The sequence below is a fragment of the Rhinolophus hipposideros genome (assembly GCF_964194185.1).
Source record: "Rhinolophus hipposideros genome assembly, chromosome: 16".
Taxonomy (NCBI): Eukaryota; Metazoa; Chordata; class Mammalia; order Chiroptera; family Rhinolophidae; genus Rhinolophus; species Rhinolophus hipposideros.
Genome location: NC_138062.1, coordinates 56,719,531 through 56,743,591, shown reverse-complemented (window position 1 = coordinate 56,743,591; position 24,061 = coordinate 56,719,531). Strand labels below are relative to the sequence as shown.

At 47.8% G+C, this 24,061-nt stretch overlaps 1 protein-coding gene across 1 annotated transcript in view; it reads right to left on the bottom strand.

The window, feature by feature from the left end:
• Positions 1–77: 77 nt before the first annotated feature.
• The window catches only part of C3 (complement C3), a 29,954-nt gene continuing 5,970 nt past the window's right edge, over positions 78–24,061 (bottom strand). Inside the window, exons 13-41 of the mRNA XM_081076004.1 lie at positions 23,785–23,991; positions 23,291–23,449; positions 22,777–22,906; positions 22,463–22,534; positions 22,089–22,289; positions 19,432–19,540; positions 19,091–19,176; positions 15,685–15,827; positions 15,383–15,595; positions 13,148–13,214; positions 12,964–13,050; positions 12,076–12,279; positions 11,519–11,594; positions 11,051–11,210; positions 9,953–10,051; positions 7,900–8,056; positions 6,356–6,519; positions 5,074–5,232; positions 4,867–4,926; positions 4,657–4,747; positions 4,502–4,553; positions 2,995–3,082; positions 2,787–2,876; positions 1,855–1,960; positions 1,588–1,677; positions 1,303–1,386; positions 665–748; positions 441–576; positions 78–258 (exon numbers count right to left, since the gene is read on the bottom strand). Of these exons, the coding sequence (XP_080932130.1) occupies positions 117–258; positions 441–576; positions 665–748; positions 1,303–1,386; positions 1,588–1,677; positions 1,855–1,960; positions 2,787–2,876; positions 2,995–3,082; positions 4,502–4,553; positions 4,657–4,747; positions 4,867–4,926; positions 5,074–5,232; positions 6,356–6,519; positions 7,900–8,056; positions 9,953–10,051; positions 11,051–11,210; positions 11,519–11,594; positions 12,076–12,279; positions 12,964–13,050; positions 13,148–13,214; positions 15,383–15,595; positions 15,685–15,827; positions 19,091–19,176; positions 19,432–19,540; positions 22,089–22,289; positions 22,463–22,534; positions 22,777–22,906; positions 23,291–23,449; positions 23,785–23,991 (3,516 nt within the window). The 3' untranslated portion in view covers positions 78–116. The remainder of the gene's footprint in view (positions 259–440; positions 577–664; positions 749–1,302; positions 1,387–1,587; positions 1,678–1,854; positions 1,961–2,786; positions 2,877–2,994; positions 3,083–4,501; positions 4,554–4,656; positions 4,748–4,866; positions 4,927–5,073; positions 5,233–6,355; positions 6,520–7,899; positions 8,057–9,952; positions 10,052–11,050; positions 11,211–11,518; positions 11,595–12,075; positions 12,280–12,963; positions 13,051–13,147; positions 13,215–15,382; positions 15,596–15,684; positions 15,828–19,090; positions 19,177–19,431; positions 19,541–22,088; positions 22,290–22,462; positions 22,535–22,776; positions 22,907–23,290; positions 23,450–23,784; positions 23,992–24,061) is intronic.

Below are 24,061 nucleotides of genomic sequence, written 5' to 3'. Positions count from 1 at the left end.
ACGCGGGGCAGCTGGGAACCACAACTGCCTTTTTCACCCTCTCAAAGACCTCCAGATTTTGCGAGAGACACGTGAAATACAACTGAAGCTTTATTGGGGGGACGGTGATGGGGGAATCAGTTGGGACAGCCAAAGACGATCATGTTCTCCGTGAAGTTGGCCAGGTCCTGGCACAGTTTCTGGTTCTCCTCGTCTTGGCATTCATCTGCCTCTGGCCACAGCTCCACCCAGGTGTCCTTCCCGATGATGTAGCTGATGCTGGTGGGAAGGGAAGGGAGGGAGGGAGGGAGGGCCGGTCAGGAGGAGGCCTGGGAGGGGTGGGCGGGGCTGGGAGGGGTGGGCGGGGCTGGGAGGGGTGGGCGGGGCTGGGAGGGGTGGGCGGGGCTGGGAGGGGTGGGCGGGGCGAGAAGGCGCAAACGCCTGCGCAGGGCGGCACTCACTTAGGTTTTTCTCCCCACAGGTCCGAGGAAACGCCCCATATGAGGTAGTGTTTCTCTTCCTGCAGCTTCAGGGCGGCTCTGCACTTGATGTGACTGATGAACCTGCGCTCCTGTCCGACCTGCACCTCATCAGAGCCTGGAAGGGAGGGAGAGGGAATCTGAGTGTGTGTGTTGGGGGGGGGGTTGCAGTGGGGCAGGAAAAGGAGGCAGAGAATGGAGCTGACCTGATTTGATGATCTGCTTGATGACCATTATGTACTCATCAAAGTCATCCGACAGCTCCTTCCTGTGTAGCACGGTCTTGTACACTGAGAAGGGAGGACAGCAAGGGCCATGGGCAGGGCTGGCCATGGGACACCCTACCTGCAAGCGCACCTAGGCATGTGGCTGCCCCCAAGCGGATCACAGCCAGCCGTGCTACAGACCCCGTCTCCCCCCAGGAACACATGCAGCCACAGGTGGTCATACAACTGTGTCACACGGCCATGCGCACAGTTACAGCCACCCACAACTTATCACATACACAAGGACAGCTACTGCTATCCCATGTCACCATGTCACACAATCATGGCTACCCGCAAGTACAACCTCACACACGCACAACCACACCCACTCACAACCTTCTTTTCTGACACACTTGCACATACCCCACCCACTTAATCCCACGTAATCATGACCCCTTAACACACACACACACACCCGACACCCACAACCACAGCCTGCAGCACAGCCATATGCAGCGTGGCCACTCACAGCCACGACCACACCTGCCATTATACAGTCTCACACTCACAGTCAGAGCGACATACACCGTCACTCACACACAATCACACGTGCACATGCCCCCCTTTCCCCCACTCACCATAGTCCACTCCCGGCTCGCAGGCCTTATCCAGCCTGTCCTCCGAGCTGACCTTTTCATTCGCCTGGTGCATGAAGCAGTTCTCTGCAGGGTGAGTGGGGAGGGAACATGGTCTAAGGCCCACTTTTCACCCATGGCCCACACCTCCCATGGGTGTGGCCAGCCCCAAGCCTATTCCTCTTGGTGTCCACTGGGTGTGGGCTTTTGGGGCCTCTTGGGGCACCCCTATGGAAGAGGGGGGTCCAGTGGGTGTGGCCTGCCACTTGCTGGCTGCTGTGTACCCACCCTCAGCACAGCGGCACATTTCATTGTGGCAGAGTTTGCTCAGCATTCCGTCCTCCTTCTCTGGGTGGTAGAACTGGGTGCAACTCTCATCTGTGGGAAAGGGAGTGTGAGGTGTCAGAGGGCTAGGGCCTCCACCCAAGACCACACCCGCAGGGTTCAGATTCCCAACTCAGACCTAGAGATGCTTGGTGATCCCTGGGACCCCCAGACCCCCAACTCACAGATCCTTGGGACCCTTGGACCCCAGGTCCTAGGATGGCTCCTCACCCAGGTTGTAATAGGAGTACACCTTGACCGCCCCAGGCTGGATAAGCCCCACATTAAAGAACTGGTGAACTTTGAAGGCTAGACAGTCCTCCTGGGAGTGCGAGATCTGGGGAAAGGAGGAGGTTGATCAGTGGGGTGACATGGGAGGGAGTCTGGCATAGGACTGGGGGTGGGAGCAATGGTGGAGAAATGGAGGGATCAAGGAGGGATACGGGTGGGAGGGATGGGGGGCAGGAAGTGGCAAAGATTTATGAGCAGTTCAACAAATCTATTTTCTTTTTCTCCAAGGCTCACGACTAGAATACACTTCTCAGCCTCTCCTTCCATTTAGTGTGGCCAAGCAATTGAATTCTGGCGAACAGAATGCTATTTATGCTCATGAAAATATCTCATGATTAATATTGTACTGTATATTTGAAAGTTGCCAAGATAGTAAATCTTAAAAGTTCTCAACACACACACACACACACACACACACACAACTATGTGAGGTGATGGATGTGCTAATTAACCTTATTGTGGTGATCATTTACCAATTTACACATGTAACAAATCATTACATTGTGCACCTTAAACTTACACCATGTTATATGTCAATTGTATCTCAATAAAGCTGGAAAAAATAAATGAGGAAAAGGAAGGAAGGAAAAAAGAATGATGTATATGTGATAGACACGTATATTTGGAGAAAAATGCTAACAATTAGTGAATTTGGGTAAAGGACATATGGAACTTTTTAATACTGCTTTACAATTTCTCTGTAAGGTTGAAATTATATTAAAAATTAAAATACAAAAAAAATTGAAAAACCCATTTCACGCACAATCCCTTTTGTTTTCTAGAAAGAATGGATCCAGCAGAGGGCTCCAACACAAAGACCAGGGAAGGAAAAGGCCAGCAACTATGGGTGAAGATCCCTCCAGAAGCCTTACCTTGTCCAGGTAGATGATGAGCGTGTTCTTGTTGGTGAAGGCCTGGTTCAGCTCATACTTGGAGATGTATCTGTCAGTGCCAGTGCTCAGCTGGGGAAGGGCAGGGCGTGTGAAAACCCCGCCTGGATCACCTTCCCTCCCTCCAGTCTCTTCCAGATACCAGGCTCCTGCCCACTGATCCCAGCCCCCCAGCCCAAGACCTTCATACCGTATTGAGGTCACCAATGTCGGGAGCAAAGCCAGTCATCATGGATATATCCAGGATTGACATAGTGGCATCACTGTCTCCCAAGTACCTGGGTGGGGCAGGGAGAGAGGGGTTGAGTCTCAGGCGGGGTCAGCCTTGGGGGTCAGTGCCTGGAGGTCAGAGGGTCTGATCAGGGAGTAAGGCTTCTGGTGCCCGCACAGCAGCATAAAGGGATGTTAGACCTTGGGAAACACTACCCTCAGGGGAATAAAGGAAAGGTATCATAATGGTCAAGGTGACTAATTGCTCAGGTTCTGGAATTCAACCACATGGGTTCAAATCCCAGCTCTATATGACATTTGATGAGTCACTTGACCTCTCTGTGCCTCCATTTTTCAAGGAAATGAAGACAAGCATACGGGCAGGTCTCATTTTGCCTGATTCCGTTACCATGGTCTGGCTCAATAACAGCAGTCCCCCACAACACAGTTCTAATTTCAGTATCATGGTGTATTAATTGCAAGTAATTGCCTAAAGGACAAATCTTGGTGCTATCTCTTCAGTCCCCCAATCACTACAGAAATAATAGGTGCACATCACAATCAATGACCAATCACATCCCTCCTTTCACAGTCTGTCAGTGACCGGTTATTGAGCACCTGCCATTCAGGTCACGCACAGATAGCAAAGCACGTAGTTGTGTTACTTCCTTCTCTCCGGGTGAAAAACCCACGTGACATTTTACCAAAATGGATCCTCCAAATAGGGAACTGGCCAAAAAAGATACAAGTGTGGCAAAGGAATGAAGAGTGGTAATGCTGGAAGTAAAATTTCAATAGCACATGATATGGAGGCAGAGAAGAAACAGCAGAGTGTGGGAATGTGGAGCCTGCTCCCGTGGGGGTGGCCAGCCAGGCAGCAAGAGGAACTCAGTGAAGACAAGCGCCCCGGCATAAATGAGGAAAGTGGCCTCCAAAAATCGGAGACGTCCCAGTGGGAATGACACTGGCAAACAACTTCACAGTAAAGAAACTCAACTACCTCATGACACTGAAAACTCAAAGGAGGAAATGTTGGAAGGTGACCCAACCTTGGAAGGGAACATTCACGACGTCATAGGAAAAACTTCAATTTCAGTGTGCTAGTGCTTTAAATTACAGTGCACTCAACAAGTACTCGTTGTACTATACTTTCCATTTCTCTATACCTTTATAATGAGGCTTTTTGACGTCGTGATACAAAAAATTTAAAGGCCCTAGAACAATTGTGATTTCCCTCACTGATTATGAGGATCACTTTGCAGTCTGAGCTTATGTGGTCATGGCTGGTCTCACACTGCCATGCAAAGCGAGGACTGCCTGTGCTCTCTACTTCCTGGCAGGTACTCAGCACAGCACTAGCCACACAATACACTCCCAGAAAGTATTAGGTACCACGGATAATATTTATAAGAAGTCTTGCTGGAGACTTCTAGCAAGGGAGTGCTTCTAGGGATGGCCAAGATGAACCTCAATGACCCATCTCTTACCTGGCACAGATCTCAAGGTACATGGTGCTCTTGGCATCTTGGGGCTTCTTGACTAGAAACATAAAAGGCAGAAGGATGGGGTGGGCCCAGGAGAGGGGCAGACACTAGAATGGCAGTGGGGCAAGGGTGACAGATAGGGTCTTTATTCCTTCTACCTGGTTCAGGGGCTGGTCTTATGTTAACCCTGAGGTCGAACTTCTTACAGGTGACTTTGCCTTTGATCTTGGCATGGTACATTGTCACCACCTGGTGAGATGGGAGAGGAGACAAGGTGTCAGCCTACTTGACTTGGGAAGAGGGTCCCTTTGGGGTACAGAGTCTGAGAGAAGGTGGTGAACCAAGCTGGTGTGGGTTCCGTTTCTTACCGACAAGGTGCCTTTTCCTTTCCCTTTAGCTGTTACTGTGAAATTCTCATTTTCCTTGGTCTACAGGGAGTGGGGAGAGAGAAGAGAGGTGTTGGGAACCAAGACTTCCCCTGGCTACCATGGTCATCTGCCCTCCTTCCTGCCTCCTGCCAGACCCTAACTGGCATAGAGGATGTGGGCAAGGAGGGTCTGTCCGAGTGGCTGTACCCCTTCTGAGCGCAGGAGGCTGGCGGATTCCCAGAGGATACGGTGCACCACTGGAGAGCTGCGGCTGGGCAGGTTGATGGACACATCCAGATTCAGCTCGTCATGGTCAGGGACGTCCTGCTGGTATTGGGCCAAGGCTTGGAACACCATGATAGTGGCCTAGAATCCATGAGAGAGAAAAAGTGTGACCTGGGAGACTGAGACAGCGGTTAGAACCCACTTGGGGATGTAGAGACTCAGATCAGAGCTGGGACACTGAGACTGTAGCCTAGAATCCTACAGGGAGAGTGAGGATAAAACTGAGGGTTGGTGAGTTGTGAGGACATGTTCTAGAACTCTCTGAGAGAGAGGGGCTCAGATCAGTGCTTGGTGACATGAAGACTGTGACCTAGAACACAACAGAGAGCACAAGGGAGACATTAGACACTGAGGATATGTTCTAGAATTCTCCAAGGGGCAGCGGCTTACACCAGAGCTCGGAGACACTGAAAACATGTCTAGAAAGTGCAGGCGTAAGACTGAAGGTCTATCAACATTGAGAATGTGTTCTAGACCCATCCAGAGAAGAGTCTAAGGCAAGGGTTTGGAGGCACTGAGAATGTGTCTAGAACACTCTTGTGAAAAAAGAATAAAGGTGGAGCCTGGGGACACTGAGCATGTGATCTAGAATCCAAAAGTGACACTTGGAATGTGCTTGAGAGCCCATCAGAGAGAAAGGGGAACAAACTGGAGCCTGAGTTTGCTGGAGCTTGCGCTCGCTAAAACCATGGTGTAGGACCCACAAAGGAGAGAGAGGTTTGGCTAATGCTCTAGAATAACACGGTCTAGAGGCTACAGTAAGACACGGTAAGCCTGATGGGAGCCTGATGGACCTGAGAGCATGGTCTAGAACCCGCTAGAGGGAGAGAGGGACTTCATTAATTCCCTACAGTAATTGAGAACCTGGTCTAGAATCCACTAGTGAGATAGGATAAGATAGGGAGCCTGATCAACCGGGAACATGGTGTAGAACCCACCAGAGAGAGGCTCCCACCTGAACCTGGGCCCCGAGAACGTGAGCTAGACACCAGGAGGGAAAGGGAGACTCAGAACACAATTTTAGGCATCCAGAATCTAGTCTGGAACCTACAGATAGATTTGCAACTCAAAACAAAACAAAACAAAACTGATTTCTCAATTTCATTCCAACTGCCTCTTTGGTTCTCAGCGTCTTATCCAGGAGGCCCATGGGAGGCCAGCAGAGGTAAGGCTGCAGTTGCCTGGGGGATGTGGGACCACTTGCCTGGGTGGACCCGTAGCCACCTCCGTAGTATCTCTGCTCGTTGAGCCAGCGCACAACGAGAGGCACAGTGTCAAAGTCTCTGAGCAGCAGCAGGGCCAACAGGGCATAGGATGTGGCTTCCACATTGTAGAGCTTCTGGCCAGGCTCCTCCCAGCGGTTCTTCTCTGCAGAGAGAACATCAGCCCCCATGCTTACTGCTCTGTTCAGTCTGGACATAGCTCAGAGAAATCCCAGAAAACAGACTCATACTAGACCTCTGGGTGTTCAGGTGTCCTGCCCAACATTTGAGGCTCCCATATACTGATTCCTGCCTCACTCTCTTTCCTCATCAGCCTTCACTCCTCAATTTAAACTCTGAACTGCAGCCCCACTGATCTATGTGAGATTCCCTAAACTTGCCATGCTCATTCTTACTTCTTTGCAAACTCTGTTCTATTTGGAGCACCTTTTCTCCATCTGCTCCTGGTTAATTCTTACCTATCCTGAACAATTCAGCTTCAGTGGCACCCCAAGACAGAGTGAAGCCTTTCCTTCTGTCTCCCAAAGCATCCTGTGCTTCTCCTGTGGCAGGAATATGATGCTCTACAGAAATCTATTAACTCATTTCTTTCTTCAACTAGAGTGTGAGGCCATGATTGCAGGGGCTCTGCCATATTCACTGTGATGTCCCAAGTGCCTAAGAAAGTACTTATAGCATAGACTGTTACCATTCCCCCCTGTTCCTGGGCACAGCTGGACTACATTTCCTAGATGGCTTTGTGGGTATGGTCACATGACTGAGTTCTGTCCAATGAAATGTGGACAGCAGTGATGGGGCCCCTCCCATGTCTGGTCCAACTCCCTTGCACAGTCTTCCTGTTTCCCTTTCTGCTTGGATGGAAAGGATTCCAAGGCTTTGGGATGGCAGAGTCATGAAAAGATAGAGCCTGAATCCCTGTATCACCCGTGTGAAGGAAAGCTGTTACCAGCAAGAAACCAAAGTCTGTGTATTAAATCACTTCAGTATACATTCAGATATGTTATATCAGTAAGCATAAACCTGATATGGAACCAATAATTCAGTGCTCACTATGTGCTACCCACTCTGCTAAAATCCCTATGCCATGATCTTATCTGATCCTAATTACCCTTGAGATAATGCTAATGCAATACTAAAAGCAATAACAACCTGAGTGACAGATCTCTTTCTGTGTGCTAGACTTTCTTCTACCTGCGTCACTCATTTAATCTTTACAACCACTCTAGGATGTAAGTGTCATTTTAAACACAAGGTCCAGAGAGGTTAAGTGAATTGTACAAGGTCACAGTTAGAATGTGGCAGAGTGGAATTTGAACTTGAATCTGTCTGATATCAGCCCATGGCCTTGCTCCTGTGTTATAACAAGTGGTCAACACACACTTGTTGAAGGATGTAATGGACCTTTTTGTATTACAATAAGGACTTTTCACCCCTACAGCCATCTACCCCAGCTCAGCTTAGCGTCATCCATCCCAGCTCAGCTTAAAGCCATGCAGTCCTCCTTGCCCATCAGGCTGCCCCTCACCTGTGGCTGTGTTCAGAAATTTGGTGAGCCGGGAGCCATCCAGCTTGTCCAACTGGGCCAGGGCATAGCCAGCAATGGCTACAGTATATGGTCTCCGCAAGTTCTCGTACTGGGATTCAAGGAAGTCTCCTGCCTTATTGATACTGCCCTCCAGGCTCTATGAGAAAAAGATTGGGTACTCTGGTCAGGTGGGCACTGCTGCCACCGGGAGCTAGCAAGGACCACACAAGCACCCGGGCACTTCCTGGGCACAAGGTTTCTGTCCTTGCGGCATATCTGTCTTGGATCTGTCTATGTTTGAGGGTTTCTCAGACATTATTAGCCACCTTAAATGGCTTTGTTACTGAGTACCTACTATGTGCCTGGTGCAGTTTATATACCCAGCGGTGTACTGGTAAATGTTTAATAACCAGCTGTCTAGTCAAGGTGGGGCTGGTTTATAGATTGCCAGTTACTGTGGTGTAAATACTCCCACCATGGCCAACTTCAAGCTACCAGTGTGACGTACCTTAACATGGAGTGGGAAAGAGATGCCTCACATAGGCACTCTTGAGTTAGAATGAGCCAGAGTCATCATCTTCATCGTCATCATCATCGCCATCATCGCTAACACTTACTATGTGCTTGGTCACATATTCACTCATTTAACCTCAAAATCCTATGAGTTAGGTATTATTTTCACCATCATGCCTATTGCAAAGATGAGACTCCTGAGACCTAGCGAGATGAGGGCCAGAGGCAGACATGATTTGTAGTGTTTGCTGATTTCCTTAGTGTAAAGACAACCGTGGCCCATTTCAGCCTACCAATGTGGTGTCACTGAAGGTAGAGCTGGGAAGAACCTGGTAGTAGCGCAGTATTATACAGTATGTCCACTATACAGGTATGACAGACATAAATAATAATAAATAGATAATTATAAAAGTTAGTAAACTAAGAAAGGATGATTTTTGAATGTGTATTACCTTTGTTTTTATGTTTAATGTTTAGTCTAATTTATTTAAGTGTACGTTTACATAATTTAATTTTTAATAATGATTGCATTTAACAACCAGCTGCAAAGTGCATGGAACATTAACAATTGATTAACATTCCAGCTAGTTTCAGCACACTCTTTATTTGAATCCTAGCAATCTGGTTCCACAGCCTATGCTATACTCCATTGTAAAGTCGCTATGTTGTAGTAGAAGCTAATCCTTTTGCTCACCAGGCTGTCTCTCCTACATCTACCCATGACTTTTGTAGGAACGTCTACTCCTCCCTTGCATTCACATGGCCACAGTGGAAGCAGCCATATTTGCCCAGTAAGACCTACTTCCTGGTCTCAGCTGATTGGCCCAGAAGTGATCACCTTACTCAGGCTGAGCCAATCAGAATCCTTCCCTGGGAATCTGAAAGCTCTAGCCTTGGTCTGTCTATTTCTCCACGGAAGGCAGCCATGTTCTGCCAGGTGGGCAGGTTGGCAGAGAAAGCTGAATTATTGGGCAAGAAGGGAATGAAGGACACAGGCGAGATGAACAAAGCATCCTGGCAGAGTCCCTGTGCCAATTTCATCTTTGCACTTGACAAATTATTGGATGCTTAAAATAAGTCTCCCATTAATTTTTGTATAATCTGGGTCACACGTGTGTTACCTAAAACAATTCAGAGAGTCCTAAAACAAGTCAAAGATTATTATATCCATTTTACAGATGCACACACTGAGGCCTAGTGAGGGGAAGCACCAGAGAGGCTGTAAAGTCAGATCTATCTGACCCTACAGCCTCGTTTCTACTATAATTTCTTTGAAATCTGCAAGGTTTGAATTAGAAAGGTCTGGTTCTTTGTCATTAAAAGTAACAGCCTTCTCCCCTCCATCTTTTTTCTGGGGTCCTGAGGAGGGAAAAGCAGCTGGCTGACAGTGGGATCCTGTGGTTCCCCACTTGGGAAGCTAAAGGTCAAACAACCCACTCTCAAAATCCTAGGACAAAGCAGATGGAGTGATCACAAAATCTCCAAGGTGGATGTGTCCTGGGTAAAAGAGGGGAGGGAGGAGAGGATAGGGGACACTTACATTGACCTGTCCCTTGCAAATATCTTTAGCTTCCTGTAGCGCAATGACAACGAAGGCCGTGAGGGACACGTCTTTCTCCTCAGGATTCTTGAAGCCACCCTACAGTGTGGAGCAAGAAGAAAGGATGGGGTCACAATTGTCCCCACACTCCAACCAGTAGGTCAGGGCAATGCTGGATCTCTCACCAGTGTCTCACAGCATGAGGGAATGAACGAATGAAACTCATTCATTTGTTCATTCACTCATTCTGCAAATGTTGCTGGTGCTGTGGATAAGATGGTGGACAAAAACCATACACGGTCCCCAGTCCTTATAGAGCTTCCCATTCAGTAGGGGAGACAGACAAGAACCAACCAGCTCATCAACAGATATATCATTACAAACTGATCAGTGCTATGCAGGAGAAGTGGGTGTGGCAGTGAGAATGGACAGTGAGAGTGTGACTCAGTGGGGGAAGTTGGGAACGGTGCCCTTGAGGGATGACAAGTGGAGCTACAATTTAAGGAGTAGGATTCAATTCTCACAGAGGGCAGGGGTAACATGCCAGGGAGCAGGAACGGCATGTGCAAAGGCCCTGTGGCTGGACAGAGCAAGGCTCCAAGCAGTACAGCTGGAGTGTGGAGAGAGGGGGCAGGATGTGAGGCTGGAAGCCCAAAATGTCATGATAAGGCAGTCACTCTCCAACTTGAGCACACATCAGCATCACCTGGGATGGGGGGCTTATTTAAACTCTGATTCCTAGGCCCCCATCCCTAAAGTTTCTGATTCAGTGCATCTGGGCTCCAGCCTGAGAATGTGTGTTTCTAACAAGTGTGCAGGTGATATTGATGCTGCTGGCCCGGGACCACACTTTGAGAACCACAACTCTAAGGAGTTCTGAGTTTATTTTCAAAGCAATGGAGAGCCAGGGAACTTTCATTTTGCACTGGACTCTGCGAGTCTCTGGTCTTTGCAAAGGCAGAATGACACTCTCAGTTCCTGTATTCCTCTGTCTCCCCACACAGTGCATTGGGCAAATGGCAGATGGAATCTGTCCTGTCCATCCTGTGACACTCAGGACTCTTCTCCCCCAGCCTGCCCTGAATCCCTGACTCTTACAATCATTTCTTGGTGTATCACAGGTCCGTCCTCCTGGAAGACTCCATCGGGCTTCTGTTTCTCCAGAATTAGCCACTTGACAGCCCCACAGAGGACTTCGGAATCGATGGCAATGAGGTTGGCAGCCAGAGAGAAGACCTTGACCACATAGGCGGTCAGCCTAGGGGTGGCACAGAGCATGAACCAATTGGCTCTGGGATCCTGAGACTACCATCTTAGCCAACCAATGAGCAGAGAGGGGCAGGGCCTGGCCGGGTATGCCATTTCTGTGTGTCAGGGCTCAGGACCCAGTGTTGCGTGCAGGCAGTGCTTAATGACCGTAGGTCACTTAGCCAACGGGAGCCTTGACTCCGCGGGTGGAGGGGTCCAGTGGCAAAGGGCTGTGTGAGGGACACCAGCCTAGACCTGGGTAGGCTGGGATCCAGACGCTGCTCAGGGGGGTGCAAGGCCAAGGATGGGCAAGCTCACCAGGTGCTCGATGGCCGGTCCTTGAAGGCCGCAAAGGCCTTGTTCGCTTGTCTGAAGGACAGCTCCTGGGTGTACCCTTCAGGGAAGAGATAACTGTTACGAGAGGAGCAGGGGCTGAGTGGAGGCGATGGCTGGTGTGGGTACCCCAGGGAGGAGAGAGGTTTAGAAAGGGGACAAGGATTCCATCAAAAGCGGGGCAGGGGTTCAGAGAGGAAAGAGGGGGCTCAGTACTGGGAGGGATATCTGGAGTGGAGGGGAACTTAAAGTGGGGATGTACTCTGAGGATGGGGGAATCAGAGAAAGGAGGGGTAAGAAGTTCTCAGAGAAGAGGGGGTTCAGAGAGGGGAGGATTCTCAAGGGGATTCAGGGGCAAGGGGGTTCAGTGCGCAGGGAGCTCAGAGAGGGGCTCAGAGGGCCCAGGGTCTCCAAGAAGGGACAGCAGGAGATCTTGAGGGGTGGGGCCTTGAGACGGGGTGGGGTCTCAGGAGAGGAGAGAGTTCAGAGAGGGGACTGGGGGGGGTGAGGCGGGGTGTCTCCAAGAGAGGTAGGGGACACACCCTTTTTGACGAGCTCCAAGGCCTCCTGTCGCTTGTCCAGGCCGAACTTGTCCCACTGCCCTGTTTGGTCCAGGTAGTGCACCGCGATGACGGTGGGCGTCATGCCAATCATGATCTGCTCCCCGCAGCCCGAGGGGGTCACAATGAGGTGCTGCAGTCGCTCTCCATCAATGGCATCCTCCGCCATCTGGGCCACTGGGGTCCCTGCAGCCAGGAGAAAGGATGGTCTTCAAGCAAGGAGACCCACTGTGGGGTGGGGGGAGTCACGGCTGCCCCCAGTGTTCCCAGGTTTTGACAAGCCAGGGCCAAAGAGTCAGGGACAGCTTTGGGCTGGGGACATGCGACTGAGAGGGAGCTGTCCCTGGGTCCTCTTGTTAAACCAGAGGTAAAATAATTCCAGGAACAATTGGCATGAATACTTACATAATGTTTGATGCTATTTGCCAAACTCTGTTCTAAGAGAACACTGTATAATATTTCATTTCATCCTCCCAACAACCCTCAGATATTTGCCTCCATCACAGATAGGAAACCAAGAGTCTCTCCCTGAAACCTTACAGCTGACAGGTTGCAAGGTGCCTTTCCAGCTCCTTTGTGTCCCTTTTCACCTGAGTCCTCCATCCTGGACAATTAGGTCCAGAATTTCTGCTCTTGAACTCTATTGCTTCTCATTTAAACTTCTTTATCAGTAAAAACTATTTGCTGAACTAAATCCTGCCTGGAGCTGTCAATGAACAGAACCGGGAGAGGCTATTCTAGATGAAGTGTAGCAGAGAGGCTCCATGGTTAATTATTCCTGGAATTAGATGGAACTGGGCTCCCTTCTCAGGGCTCATGGCCCCCTGACACCTTCCTGGGCTCCGTAGGGTTGGACCAAGGGCGTCTCACCCTGCAGGAGGATCTTGGTCTCTGACTCCGTGTCTGGGACTTGGTCACTGAGGTCTGCAGCGTGGATCTCCTCTCGCTGCTCACCGTCTGTCGGTCGAATGAGAGACACCGATGGCACCAGCCTCCTCCCACCGCCCCCTGCATCACCACCCAGGCCCCACCCTCTCTCCTGCAACTGACTCACTTTGGCTCAGGTGTTCTGGATCCAGTGTGCGAACAGCCACAGTTTTGTTCATTCTGATTCCTTCTGGCTGAACAGTGTTGAGGGAAGGCGAAGTCAGGAATAAAAGGACAGACAGACAGCTAGTCAGCAGGGCACTGTTCTGGGAATTACTGTAGCATAGGCATGATGGCATCTGCCCAGTTTTAGATTTGTGACTGGGAGCCAGTTACTTAACCTCTCTGTGCCTCAGCTTCCTTCCTTATAAAGAGGAGGCAATACAAACATCTACCTCAGATCATTGTGTGAATTAATAACAAAATTAATAATGATAAAGCAACAAAGCCTTTAGAAATTTCCCATGTGCCTAGAAGCTTTCTTTACTCAGGTTAACTCATTTAATCTTCACAACAACCCAGTGTGGTGGGTACCGCTATTATCACTCCCATTTTAAAGTTGGGGAAAGTGGAGAACAGAGAGGTGAAGTAGCTTGCCCAGAGTCCCACAGCTTGTAGAACAGAACTGGAGTTTGAACCTGGTAGTCTAGCTCCAGAGCCTGTTTATAACCAGTGCCTCTCAACGGGTAAAATAAAATAAAAATACATTTTAGAAAATAAAATTCAAAAAATAAATAATTAAAAATAATAAATGAAATAAAATAATAAAATTAAACAAATAGACAAGAATAAGAACAGACATAAAAATGAAATAGAATTTTAAAAATCAAGTTTGAAAATAAATAATTAAAATAATAAATCAATAAAATAAAATAAAATAAATAAAAAATAAAAATACAAGATTGCAGAAGTACTTAGCACAGTGCTGGCACATATTAAGTGCTCAGTTAAATTAGGGGCTATCTTAATTAGTATCAAAGACCCAATCAAGTTCTCATGTCCTCAGATAAAACTTTATTGTGGACAGTGGCTGTTTTTGCCTTCCCAGACTCACTGTCCTTTCACCTAGTAATAATGCCCAGATTTTCCTTTGCAGACTGAGTGTCCTCCCATGGTGTGCTGGTAAACATTTAACATCCAGGTCTTCAGGAAGAAAGAAATCCTGATTTGTAGGGTGCCAATTTCCTTGGTGTAAATGTCCCCACAATGATGAATTTCAAAGCGATCGGCATCAGTAAGTGCAGAATTGGGAAGAGATGGGCACACTGGCTCTTGGCAGCTGGCCTCGCAGGCTCTGGCTTCCCACCAGTGCCTGCTGAGCCATATTGGAGCCCAAGGCAAAAGCAGAAAATGTGTGCCTCTAAATATACAGTGTAATATATTTTTAATGGCAATATTATTACAGAACATTGAAGTAGTTGAAAAAATATGAATTTGCTTCCATTAAAGCCAGAAAAGGAAAATTATAATAAATGCTGGTTTGGGTATAAGTAAAATATTTCAACATAAAGTCACAGTCAGTTTTACCACATTTTCTTTCAAAAATTTTTCAACTACTTTAACAATTTAGGGAAAAAATAACCATTAAAAAAAAAAAACCGCACAGGCATGTCTGTGAGGCACTCATTTTTTTCCTTTTGCTTCAGGCTCCAATATAGCTTTGCTGGACATTGTCAGATCCCATCCCTATTTAAAATTTTGATATTTTGTTCATCACAGGGCTTTTTGGCATTACTTTTTATGTCTTAAACTGTTGCATTAAAATATTAGTAGTCTTGTTTATGATCTTACGTTTTCCTCTAAAATACTAATCAAAGGTGTTAAAAGCCTTTTATTAATAGTTCGCTTATTATATTTGAAAGTGCTCCACACTGGGAAAGAGTAGAAATATCACTGTTAATGTATACTTCAGGGGTAAAAATCATAGTGAAAATAGAACTTTCCTATGTTCTCGCATCATCTATTATTGCTTTATAAAATTTGGTCTGTGAATTACGTTTCCCCAAGATTTTTTGCGTCAAAAGAAAACTCTTATACTGAAATGTGTTATACAAATATGACATACAAAATACCCTATTTGATATTAAAATGTATTTTAATGAAAAATAGATAATTGATCTTTATTACTGAGGTTTTGGGCACCCCCTCAAAATTTTGTGCCCAAGGAGAAATTTCGTGCCTCACTTGCCTCGCCTGAATAGTGGCCCTGCTTTTGAACTTCTAGGACTCCTAAACTTCCTTAGGGGGACATTGTATGTTCTTAGTGTCTCAGAGGCCTGGGTCTCCAAACTGGATTGACTGCACAAGGAGAACAGACGCCTTTCCTGAAGGACAAGAGGCAACAGGTCCCCTAAGGACTCACCACGACCTTCAGGGTCTTCTTGACACCGTCAGAGATGAAGAAGTCATAGACGGCGGCCTTGACCTCCACCTCCTGCAGACCGACCTTCAGGGGCACAATGACATAAGGCACAGCCAGGGAGGATTTGGGAGGGATGCGCAGAGTCTGCTGGTAACGTTTCTTGGCAGTGGCCAGGCTGCAGAAGGCTGGATTGTGAAGCAGTTCTACCCTCACCTGCCAGGGAGAGAGCCTCAGGTCAGGGGCATGTGCCATGGTCTCTCCCTCCAAGCTCCTTCCATGGCTGTGTTGCCCCCAAGACTCACCCTGAGCTCATCCGCCTCCCGGTAGTTGTAGAGGACAGCCCGAATCTCCACCTGCTCGTTGCGTACCACAGAGTAGGGCAGCCGCAGGTCGATGAAGAAATCTTGAGCCACCGTGACTTCATAGGGATCGGCCACACAGATCCCTGCCCAGGGGAACACAGAACATGAGTGCCACGGGTAGGGGGTGGGCAGAGTAGACAGGGTCCAAATTCAGCTCCAAGTAAATAATTATTCTGTGTGATTCTGTACGGTGAATACATGACATTATACATTTCTCCCAAGTCAGAATGTACAATACCAAGCATTAATCCGACTGTCAACATGCACTTCAGTTCCTAAGACTGTATCAGTATTTGCCCACTGATTGTGACAAACGCAGCACTCTAAATGCAAGAAGTTAAAAAAAGGGGGACTTGGGGAAGTGAGAGCTATATATGACAACTCTATATTTTTTCTTCAGTGGTTTCTGTAAACTTAAAACTGTTTTAAAAATTTGCTAATTAATAAAAAGGGAATGACTTCTGATGCATGATTTGTAGTGTTATTTTTTTAAGTTTATTGGGGTGACAATTGTTAGTAAAGTTACATAGATTTCAGGTGTACAATTCTGTAATACATTATCTGTATCTCACAATGTGTGTTCACCACCCAGAGTCAGTTCTCTTTCCATCACCATATATTAGACCCCATTTACTGTCATCTAGAGCCCCCCCCCCGTTACCCTCTGATAACCCCTAAACTATTGTCTATGTCTATGAGTTTTTGTTCCTTCATTTGTTTGTCTTGTTCTTTTGTTTTTGTTTCAGTTTTTTGTTTATAACCCACATATCAGTGAAATCAGATGGTTCTCTACTTTTTCTGTCTGACTTATAATGCTTAGCATTATAATCTCAAGATCCATCCATGTTGTCACAAATGGTCCTATTTCATCTTTTCTTACCGCCAAATAGTATTCCATTGTGTACATATACCACAACTTCTTTATCATATTATTTAAGGAAGTATCCATGTATTTCTGAAAGGCATTTACCCTTTCATCTCTAAAATATGTTAAACTCCAATAATAATGTTAACTCAGACTCATGGACTTTTACAATGTGCCAGGCACTATTATAAAGGATTTACATGTATTAACTCATAACAGTCGTCACAATGATTTGAGTAGGTACTATTTCTAGCATGCACATTTTATGGATGAGCACAGAGAGGTTGAGTGACTTGATTAAGGCCACACAGCTGCCCAGGGAGGATCTGGGATTTGAACCCAGGCACTTGATATCAGGAAGCTCCCTGTTTTTAATGATTTCAATTCTTATAGCTCAGGAGTCTAAAATTTCCAAATTCCATTGGTTACAACACTAAAATATTTATTCTGAAGCTCTGTGATGGGAGTTCCGAAAGGTTCATCTACTGGTGATCTTGGGCAAGTCACCTTCCTTCTCCAGTTTCAGTGCCCTCATTTGTAGAAGAATAATAGTACCAGCCCACAGGGTTGTTGTATACATTAAATGCGATAATATGCAGAGAATGAAAACAATGCTGCCAAGGCAGTGACGTCGGGAAGATGTTACAAGGGCACGGAGATCAGAATCTAAAAACCACAGGGCCCTTCGCCATTCTGCCCTCTAGGGGATATTTGGCAATGTCTGGGGACATTTTTGGATGTCACAATTGGGGACGGGGTTGCTACTGGCATCCAGCAGGTAGAGGCCATGAAGGCTGCTCAGTATTCTACACTGCACGGGGAAGCACCCTACCACGGAGTTATCCAGCCTGGAATGACATCAGTGCTGAGGTCGGGAAATGCTCATGCAGGACAGAACTTTGCCAACTTTCGGGCACATACAAATCTCCTGGGGATCATGTTCAAAGGAAGGTTCTGATTCAGTGGGTCAGGGGTGGGGTCCAAGATTCCTAATTTCTAACAAACTCCTAGGTAAAGCTACTTTACCAGACTGCTACCGGTTCAGGGACCATGTTTTGAGTAGCAAGGATCTAACCTGGAGCTTTCAACTTACTTTTTTTTCCAAGCTGCAAGAACTTTTTTTCTTTCTTTCTTTCTTTCTTTTTTTGTTTTTTTTAATGAAAATGTACAACAGGTAAATGGAAAAATGTTGTAACTTGGAACAGGGAGGGGGGCCACCAACTAGAACCGTGCCAAGCAGTGCTGGTCTCAGAAGACTACGTGCCCCCATATACGTGACTGCACTTGCCACCTGCATTTGCACAAGAGAAATTGCCAGAAAATTTCAATTCCTTCAGCTGAAAACAAGATAAGCAAATTTTGGCCATCTGGAAGCCAGGAAAGTAAAATGATAATAAGGTATAATTTATTATAAATGATAATGAAACAAAAAGATAGTACAGTATAATAAATTCTGGCTTTGGTATAAATAAAATATTTACACGTAACATTGTGAGTTTTAATACACCTGCTTTTGAATGTCAATATTTTTTCGACAAATAAAATGCTCTCAAAAAAATTAACCTTTAAGATATACATAAAACATGCATGTGGGACACACATTTTTCCTCTTGCCTCAAACTCCAATATGGCTTAGCACGGCTCTGGGCTCTGTTTAAAATTTGGATATTTTGTTCATCATGGACTTTTTTTGCATTCACTTTGATTTTTTTTTTTTAACTTTTGCAGTAAAATATTATTTATCTTGATGACTGAGGTTTTAGACACCACTCAATGTCAGTGCCTCACTTTCCTCACCCAACTCCCAGCTCTGCTCTAAACATGCATATTTAGCCGGAGCTCCTCAGGGTCTCACTCCAGCTGTTGGTGGCCAGGGGACAGGTACACCTTTTGGTCATGTTTCACAATCTGACCACTGATGTTTCAATCCCCATTACATCCTACTTCCTCTTTTATCTTTTCTTAATTGCATGACCCACTATCATGTCGACATCACCTCCTTAAAAGTTTTTGTGGTTGCAAATTATTCTGCATGATATTACACTGGTGGATAAATGTCATCTACATCTGTCTAAACCCACAGAACGTCCAACACCATGAGTGAATCCTAACGTCAACTATGAACTTGGGGTTATCATGACATGGCAATGTAGGTTCAGGGATTACAACAAACGCACCGCTCTGCTGGGGGGTGTTGACAGGAGGGGAGGTTCTGCGTGTCGGGGGTGGGGGGTCTTTGGGAACTCTGTACTTTCTGCTCAATTTTTCTGTGAAACTAAAACTGCTCTAAAAATAAAATCAATTTAAAAAATAAAAAGCACTGACTATGTCACCCACTGTCTAGACTCTGATGTCCCTGCCCAGTAACCAGGGGGCAGAGTGTCAGCCACCAAGAAACAGAGGACCTGTTCGAATGGGATGAGAAAAGACCCAGGGGCCCTGGGGTTTCTGCCTCCTGAGAGCAGGGCCACCATTTCTCACCTTTCTTGTCAGACAAGCTCACAGCCTGTATCTCCCAGGTGGTGATGGAGTCTTTCAAAAACACCTTCATGATCTTCGTAGAGACTCTAAACGGAGGAGAAAGGGGGGCCTTAGGAGAAGACATGGTGGGGGGGGCGGGTATGGAGGGGCCCCAAGGGGCAGGTTGTAGGGGAGCAGGGGTGGGCATATGGAGGTAGCCCAACTCTTGTTTTTTCTGGATTAGGGTGTGATTCCATAAGAGAAAGGGGGTTGAGGTGCATGCAAATTAAGTGGTGTGGTCTGGGGTATTGGTAGGAATTGGGCTTGTGAGTGGGTTGAAATGGGGATTATCCCAGCCTTACCCATTTTTCTCTGGTTCGTTTAACTCTTCTATGGTCCATAGCCAGCTCTCAGGGAACTGGCTTCGGGAAATGATTTCATCTTCTGGAATGATCTCCTCCTCCACGTCACCTGGAAAGGTGAGGGGAAATCTGGGTTTAAAACAGACCTCCTTTCCTTGCTGTCCTCTAGATACTCATCTCTATAGCTCTGGAGGGGCTATTAGCAGCAAAACACACCCACAGCCACATGATGACTTTTGGGGGGCCCAGGCATGTTTGCCTTTGAGAGCTCCTGCCTCCATAAAAAACATAAAAAATCATATTTTACAACCGAGTTGGGATAAAGGCAAAAAAGACCCAGACTGGGTTACATTCATCACCCCCTCCCTTGTTTTCAAAGAAAGGAAAGCATTTGTGTGAGTCTCTAAAAACATCATGGCCACCAGGCACCATGCCTGCTGCGTGTGTCTGAGGTTATGTTGGTCCTGAGACAACCAGGTAAGCGGAAAAAATTTGGAAGAGGTGGTGGCCTTTAGAGCCAGCTGGACCTCTCAGCAAGTAAACAAAGCTGGGCTGGAATAGGGTTCAACCCTGGCTGGGCTCTCCTCAAAAATGATGGACAGATTTTAACTTGGCTCAGGGTCTAACAACAAAGTAGGTGGAATTCCATAGATGCCTAAATCCACTTGTGCTCTGGAATAATCCATCAAAGTTCCTTTGGAGTACTAATATTTAAGCAACACTCTGCCTCACCCCAAATTGGCTAAAAAACAAAAACAAAAACAAAAAACACAATACTGAAAAAAAAACAAACCCATGTGCGTATAAACCATATCCCAGCAGATCAGTTTTGTCTAACTTCCTTAGTAGCCCTACCTTCTCTTTGTGAAAGAAAGTCTCTATGTCACTGGAGTAGAAGCAACATGCCTAGTTATCATAATTTGCAAAGGGACTGAACGTCCTGTGCTCGGGACTTTCCAGCTAAAAGAATTTAGAAATAGTGTCCACATTGGCAATAGCTGCCTTTGAGAGGTGGCTACTTATTTCTAAGCCCCCCGCCCACCCCCCAAAGCACAAATGTGCACAAAAATCATGTTACCATACGCGGCGTCCATCCATACCTGTTATCTTAAAGGCTAAATGAAAATTGATCTTTGGGAAAATCTCTCTTGATTTTAATTTTAAAAGAAGTTTAAAAAAACATAAGTAAAAATAAAGTGGAACTTTACAATGAAGACATTGGCAGACACTGCCTTAATCCAGTGATTAAGGGTCACATCACCAATAACGGGACAAATCAATGTCACGTGCCTCCTGATGTATGACACTAAGGAGGATACAATAGCTCTTCTGTGACAGTCCTGCCAAAATGCAAAAGGTGAATGTGATAATGAAATATCAGACAGACCCAGATTGCTGGACAATCCTCAAACTATCTGGCCTGTATATTTCATACATGTCAAGAACGTGAAAGTCACCGAAAGACTGAAGAGCTTCTAGGAGTTGGACAGCTACGAGGAGGGTAAAGAGACACAACCAGACACACAAATCCAATGTGTGATTCTGAACTGGATCTTTTTCCTATAAAGGACTGAAAGAAAACCATGGCAAAACTCAAGTGGTGATTAGATAGTGGTAAAACACCAACATTGATGCCCTAATTCTGACGATTGTGCTGTCGTTTTGAGGAGAATATCTGTTTCTAGAAAACCCTTGGGGGTGTGGGGGCATCAAACAGTTCGAGGGGAAAAAAGGTTTCTAATCTGCACAACAGTTTTTCTGTAAGTTAAAGACGAGGAAAAAAAAGGTGATTATTTTTGCATTGGTCTGCCAGCTGCCACTATGAAAGTTTCCCAATCTTCCTTAGTTTTTAAGTAAAGGTATCCTTTTTTGTTCCTTTTCATCCTGTAATTGGTAACATAATTTCCCTCAGTTTCAAGAGCCACTCATGCTACTTGCCTGTGCTCTTGGAACCCAATCTGATCAACACGCTTTCCAGTCCCAATAACAGGGACCTCCTTCTCCCTCAGACAGGACCTCCTCCCCACTCAGACAGGACCTCCTTCTCCCTCAGACAGGACCTCCTCCCCACTCAGACAGGACCTCCTTCTCCCTCTGACAGGACCTCCTTCTCCCTCAGACAGGGCCTCCTTCTCCCTCAGACAGGACCTCCTCCCCACTCAGACAGGATCTCCTTCTCCCTCAGACAGGACCTCCTCCCCACTCAGACAGGACCTCCTTCTCCCTCTGACAGGACCTCCTTCTCCCTCAGACAGGGCCTCCTTCTCCCTCAGACAGGACCTCCTTCTCCCTCAGACAGGACCTCCTCCCCACTCAGACAAGACCTCCTTCTCCCTCAGACAGGACCTCCTTCTCCCTCAGACAGGACCTCCTCCCCACTCAGACAGGACCTCCTTCTCCCTCAGACAGGACCTCCTCCCCACTCAGACAGGACCTCCTCCTCCCTCAGACAGGACCTCCTTCTCCCTCAGACAGGGCCTCCTCCCCCCTCAGACAGGGCCTCCTTCTCCCTCAGACAGGACCTCCTTCTCCCTCAGACAGGGCCTCCTTCTCCCTCAGACAGGACCTCCTCCCCACTCAGACAGGACCTCCTCCCCACTCAGACAGGGCCTCCTTATCCCTCAGACAGGGCCTCCTCCTCCTGCTGTGTGACTTACTCCTGGCCAGCCCCAGTTCGCTGTCCCGGGTGTGCTGGAGCCGCAGCTGGGTGATATAGTTGCAACAGTCCAGGAAGGCTTTCACGCAGGCCTGGTCTTGGAGGATGTACTGTGTCCTGCGCTGGCATGAGAACTTCATGGGGTTGTCCCGCATGCCATCCTCACAGCACTTGCGCAGCTCCTTGCTCTTGTACTCACCCGCTGTGGGAGCATAGACCCCAGTCACGCCCTCCGCAGGGGCCTCGAAGCAACAGAGACTCAGCACAGACTGCAGGGAGGACTTCCCCCAGGTCCAGGCCCTTCCCCTCCTCCCGCTTTGGCTGGGATCTCGAATGAACGGCATCCAGGGTGGAAAGGCGAGCAAGGGCCCCCACCTTTGTCCATTCTCTTCTCCATGAGCTGCACCGAGCGGCGGCGGCGGGTGGCTGGTTTCGGGCACTTGTCATCTGAGGGGCAGGTGGACCAGGAAGAAGATGAATTAAGCACCCACTGCGTGTCTTGGTTCTCAGAGGAGCCACAAAGTAGGAGTATTATTGCTCCCATTTAACAGATGAAGAAATTGAGGCTCGGAGAGGAGAGTGATTTACTAGATGGGGGTGGAGGCAGGGCTTGATCCCAGGGCCCTCTGATCCCATCTGGGAGGTGAAAACGTCACCCCTCCCTGGATGGCCACTGGCCACCTTCTTACCTGCCCTCTGCTTGGTCTGCTGGCCTGTGCTGGTCTTGAGACTCAGCCCTGCATCCTCGAAGACTCCTGCATAGTCCTTTCCACTGCCCGGCGTGCAGCCAATGTCTTCATTCTCCACTATGTCCCAGATCTGCGGGGTGTGGAGGGCGTCAGGAGTGGGCTGAGGCCTGGCCAGCAGTGCCTGCACCAACTCTCCAACACATCCATCCAACCCCACCTCCATTCTCATCCCAGTCCCCAGGCCGTCCACAGTGGACAATCCAGAGTGTGCTGCTGTTGGACTCAGAGCTGTGCCCATTGCCATGACCATCCCCAACTTTGACCCTTGTCAATCCCCATTTCCATCTTACAACCTGAACTTCAACCCACCCCCATATCTGTGTCCATTTGGACCTCTACACTCAGTCCCCACCCAACCCACTTCACTGGTTCTCTTCAGCGCCATTCCCTCCTCAACACGCCATCCGTTTGCCTCTGCCATCTTTTACCCAAGCTCTGCAATGTGGGGCTATACCTTTTTCTGAGTCAACTTGTTCTTCTTATTCAGCACAAACACGCCCTTGTCCACGGCCACCAGCCCTACTCGGGCCCCCCGGTTACCCTCGATCTTGATAGACATCTGTTGTCCAGGAAGATGCTGCTTTTCCTCCTTCCCGCCACCTTTCACCACCAGCTGTGAGGAAGTTGGAGGAGCAGGAAGGAGGAGTGAGTCTGAGGACCCAGCCGTGGTCAGTCGAGGACAGAGGGGGTCCTGGACTGGTCTGGGAGGGGAGAAAGGTGGAGACAGAGAGAGAAGAAGGGAGACGCACAGAACCAGTATCAGCCAGGCAGCAAGAAAAGAGAGAAAATTGGGAGCAAGAGAGATACTGAGACTAAACCCAGAGAGGGAACAAAAGAAGGTGGAAAAGGAGGAGAAGCAAACAGGGGAGAGAAATGGATTCTGAGACAGAGAAAGCAATGGTCGGGGAGAGAGTCCAAAGGTGGGCACAGAGACCCAGGGAAGCTTACCGTGCCCACACATGAGTCCTTGACGTCCACCCACACGGAATCGGCTACAATCTCCCTCTTGCCGTTGGTGCCAATCAGCGTGTAATAGGCCACGAGGCGGAAGGAAGGAATAAAGTCCGTGGTGATGGGCAGAGGCAGCACCACCAGGTCCTGGCCAGCCTCTCGCGTCTGGCGTCCCACCTTCAACAGCTTTCCCTTGTTCATGACCTGCAGGGACAGGCTGGCATAAGGGTTGGGAAGGCGGGAGGGAGGGGGGCTGGCTCTGGGATGGGGGAGG